This window comes from Hakea prostrata, chromosome 8, assembly GCF_041222555.1.
Source record: "Hakea prostrata isolate BN-2017 chromosome 8, UWA_Hpros_2, whole genome shotgun sequence".
Lineage (NCBI taxonomy): Eukaryota > Viridiplantae > Streptophyta > Magnoliopsida > Proteales > Proteaceae > Hakea > Hakea prostrata.
This window is the reverse complement of record NC_142607.1, coordinates 16,220,456-16,224,614: the sequence shown is the minus strand read 5'-3', so window position 1 is coordinate 16,224,614 and position 4,159 is coordinate 16,220,456. Positions and strand designations below refer to the sequence as shown.

Below are 4,159 nucleotides of genomic sequence, written 5' to 3'. Positions count from 1 at the left end.
AAACAAAACTAAGGGGGAAAAAAAAGAGATCAAGACAAATCGAATCAAATTATGATCATAGGATTCTATTTTTAGTCTTTTAAATCATAATTTCTACCTTTATCATGTAGTTTAAGTTAAAGATCTTATCCAATTATTATATGTTTAATAGCATAGACTATTTGTTGATCTAAATTTGTTTACCATCGATGAGATTCAATAGTAATTATGGTCTAATCAAAAGGAACGGTTGATAGATGGGAATTGATTGAGAAAGAGTGAGAACCACCCTCCTTCCTTGTGGCGAAAGGGGGGTTTCACTCCATTCTCCCTACCAACTCCTTCAAAGTAAAAGCAACCAATCAAATTAAAGAAAAACAGAAATCCCTTCCACTGTTTTTCTCTTTAGAGGTCATGAGAGAGAAGCGTTTGAACACAAAAGAAGAAAGTTGAAGGCAATAAGGACCCTTTTTGTCTCAAGCAGAGCAATGAAATTCAGAGAAGCATCAAATTCTCCATTACCCACTTCTTGGATGTTAGATAGCTAGAGAGAAAATGCTGCTGAGGAACTCTCTAGCCAAGACAAAGAGGCTCTTCCAGAAAACAGTTCAAAGCTTTAAGTCTTTGATATCTGGGGGGTATGAGAAGCTACCCAAAACTCCTACCTTCAAACACTGTTCTTGTGCTGGTGGTGGTGACTTCCATTCACAAAGAAACTTGGGAGAACTAGAAAATTACCATGGAGATTTCACCAGTCGATGGGATTCTTCTGATCCAGAAAAGGGTAAGAAGAGAAACGAGCAGCAGCAAATTGATCAGGGAGAAATCTATGGAGGAAGCTTCTTGAAGTTTGGAAAACAGAGTAGTCCTGCAAAGATAAGCCATGAAGAGAGAAGAAGAGAAACTGGGAAAGAAATAAAGAGAGCTGACAGTCATGGAAGAAGAAGAAGAAGAGAAGAGATGAGTTCTCAAATTCTCAGTGAGAGCAATGTGAGGGACGGAATTGTGTTGGTTCAGAAGCTGAAGGAGCTGGAGATGATGGATGCAGGTGATATAGAACATGTGTTGGACATTGAAGAGGTTATCCATTATTACTCTCGTCTCACCTGCCCTGCCTACCTCGATATCGTCAATAGATTCTTCATGGAAATGTATTCTGATTTCTTCCTTCATCAACCATCTTCCTCCGACGATAACAACCAAATTCTGATTCCTTGATTGTGAAATGCTACTTAATATCATTTTGAGTGTTATTTATCTGTTCCTTTTTTCAGTTTTCCTTTTGTTGATGATGTAGAGATTTAATTTCTGTCCCCAGAGAGTCCAGATTGAACTTTTTCAGTGGATTTTCATGATTTCATCCTTTATTTATGATGTGATTTGTTCAACCTTTGTTTTTGGAAGATCTTTCATAGGTTTCTACTTACAGGAAAGGATGGACCATGAATGGATCTTTTTGTTTCTATCTGCTTGGTGCCTGCAAGGCTGTAAAATTGTGTTGGATTGCATTTAACCTTTTCTGTGAGTGTTCAACAATTCCTACTTCATCAAATATGGTGGACCAGTGAGCATGATTGCCCCTTCTATTGCTACCAAATCCCATTGAAATGCTTCACTACTTTTCAACCAGGAAGGCACACCTGTTGTACTTTGGAGTCCTACCCCACCAGGGTAGTTGAACCCCATTGCTAATCCCATCTCCTGTAAGCTATTGGATAATAGCTGGTTTTGGCATATACCTAGTCATTTAACACACTATAGTTTCTTTGTCACGCACTCAGGCTCAACATTTTGCTTCTATATGAATTGCTCCAAAATTTTTGAGATGGAGATGGAGATGGAGATGGAGATAGAGATGAAACTTAGCTGTGAAGAAGCTCAAGAAATTTTTCTGGTCTATTTTTTATTCTTTGTAGATGTGTGTCATGTGTCTTAACATCATATCAGATAGTTGAAATCCGTTTATAAGTCACATCAAATAATTGATTGATGAGACTAATAAATTGATTTCAACCATTTGATATGATATTGGGAGACATGACACACATTTACAAGGAAGTGGATGGTCTGTTTCCTTGTCGAAATGGACCTTGATATTGGTCCGAAGAAGCTCTGAGTGACTTCTTCTTGTTATGATTTTTTTTGGTTAGATATTCTACAGTCCAACTTTGTTTCTTTTATAGCCTTTGGGTGATCTAGGAGGTTACTTCAAGCCTGGCAGTTGATTTGATCTGATCTGTACACTTGTACATATCAGAATGTTAAACTTCATTAGTGAATGTATGTACAATTGTCTCATCAATAAGTCATTATCATTTTTATATATCTCGAGATGGAAGTTTACTTTCATGCAGTTTTGGTTTAGTGGTTTCAAGCTCACTCCCATGCGATTTGATAGTCCCAATATCCCAGATTTGAATCCCCTTCCTTCTCTGTTTCTCGCATTAGGCAATTGTGTGTTTTTTTACCTAGGCATGTGATCTCTATTGGCTTCTGTAGACTGTATTAGGTCTCCTGTAGGGCTATGTTGACGAGGCCAATGCTTATGTTGGTAGTTCACAAGACTAATATTTGCATAGGTCAAACTTGAAAGTCTAAACATTGCATAGAGTGAGGCACAAGGTTGTTGCTAGTGCATCCCACTAGCATCACCTCTAATTTGCTACTAAAAAAGATGGAAGTTTACAATCTACTCAGGGCAGGGGCGAAGCCTGCCTTACGTTATGTAATTCTCCATATATTCCCAACCCCAACATATGAAATTACCTATTACGCCCCCATCCCCCCCCCCCCCCCCCAAAAAAAAAAAAATGAAGAAGAAAGAAAGAAAGATGATAGTTTTTAGAGCAAATTGCACTGACATCCCAAAATGGAGGCCTTAAAGCATTGACACCCCACTTTATGTTTAAAAAACATAGAGGCTCCAAAATTGAATTTTATTAGATATATTTGTTCAATTTATCATTGAAAACAGTTAAATCACTGTTTACTTTCTTTCAATTTCAAAAATATCCCTATAATAAACAGTGCTTGAACGGTTTTAGTGATAAATTGAATAAATATATCCAATGAAAATCCAATTTGGAGTCTCTATGTTTTCTGAACATAAAGTGGGGTGTCAACCTACTGTATTGGTCTTAAATAGGCATCAATTCCATAGATTTGGCTCTAAGTAGTACATCCGAAGAGATTTTGAAGCTTTTGAAGAGTTTTTCCTTTATTTTCGTTTAGTTTTGTAAGTAGATCAGGTTATACATGCAGGTTTTCTAGCCACAGGAGCTTAAAAGAAATGATTCCTCCACATCCAATATTTCAAAAACTTTAAATCCATTCAACCAAATTATTTGATTTGCCAATCTCATATATACACAGTATGCAATTAATCATGCATATTATCAAGCATACTAGGGTTGCACAATGTCAAACTTGATAAAATACAAGCTCACCAAGAGGCCCATGAAACAGGCCCATAACTATTTGAAAGTTAATTTTAATACGGAAATTTATCAGGTGCTTTTCTTTGTCAAAAATGGATCATTCATTTTCTTGTAGATGTGTTACATGTATCATAACATCACATCAAATGGTTAAAATCCATTTATAAGTCACATCAAAGAGTTGATTGATTTGACCTGTAAATGGATTTCTACCATTTGATGTAATGTTGGGACATATGTCACACATCTATAAGGAAATGGACCATCCATTTCCTTGTAAGAAATGAACCATCCATTTCCTGGTAAGAAATGAACCTGATATTGATCACGTGGATGAAGATTGGGACACTCTTCACCCTTCATAACCCCAAACTTTAAAACAAACCAAGTGGGTGAAGAGAGAAATCCCTTTTACCGTATACTTCCCAAGCATATATGTGAAGTCATGCCCTCTTGACGGCCTCAAGCCATTGCTTGAAAAAAAACCCATCTTCAGCCATCTTCAACCCAACTACAACACACACACATGATTGTTATTGTTATAAGAGTCTATTTACGCCCCCCCCCCACCAAAAGAAGAAGAAGAAGAAGAAGACAACGTGGGATATCCATGGATTTCCTAATCATTCGGAGTGGTTTGAGTTTTGAAGTTGGAAGATTGGTAATGAGTTTTGCATGCTTGACATGGGCACTATGAATCTTAATTCGAATTATTTGATCAGGCAAATAAGAAAATATTGACT

General features: G+C 36.9%; 1 protein-coding gene across 1 annotated transcript; it reads left to right on the top strand.

The window, feature by feature from the left end:
- Positions 1 to 279: 279 nt before the first annotated feature.
- On the top strand, positions 280 to 1,621 carry LOC149007274 (uncharacterized). Its single transcript, XM_089166301.1, has one exon. The coding sequence runs from the start codon at positions 535 to 537 to the stop codon at positions 1,195 to 1,197; it is 663 nt and encodes a 220-aa protein (XP_089022427.1). The 5' UTR covers positions 280 to 534; the 3' UTR covers positions 1,198 to 1,621.
- The last annotated feature ends 2,538 nt before the right edge of the window (positions 1,622 to 4,159 follow it).

Excerpts from the sequence above, each read along its gene's own strand:
- LOC149007274 (XM_089166301.1), top strand. The coding sequence starts at position 535 with ATGCTGCTGAGGAACTCTCTAGCCAAGACAAAGAGGCTCTTCCAGAAA.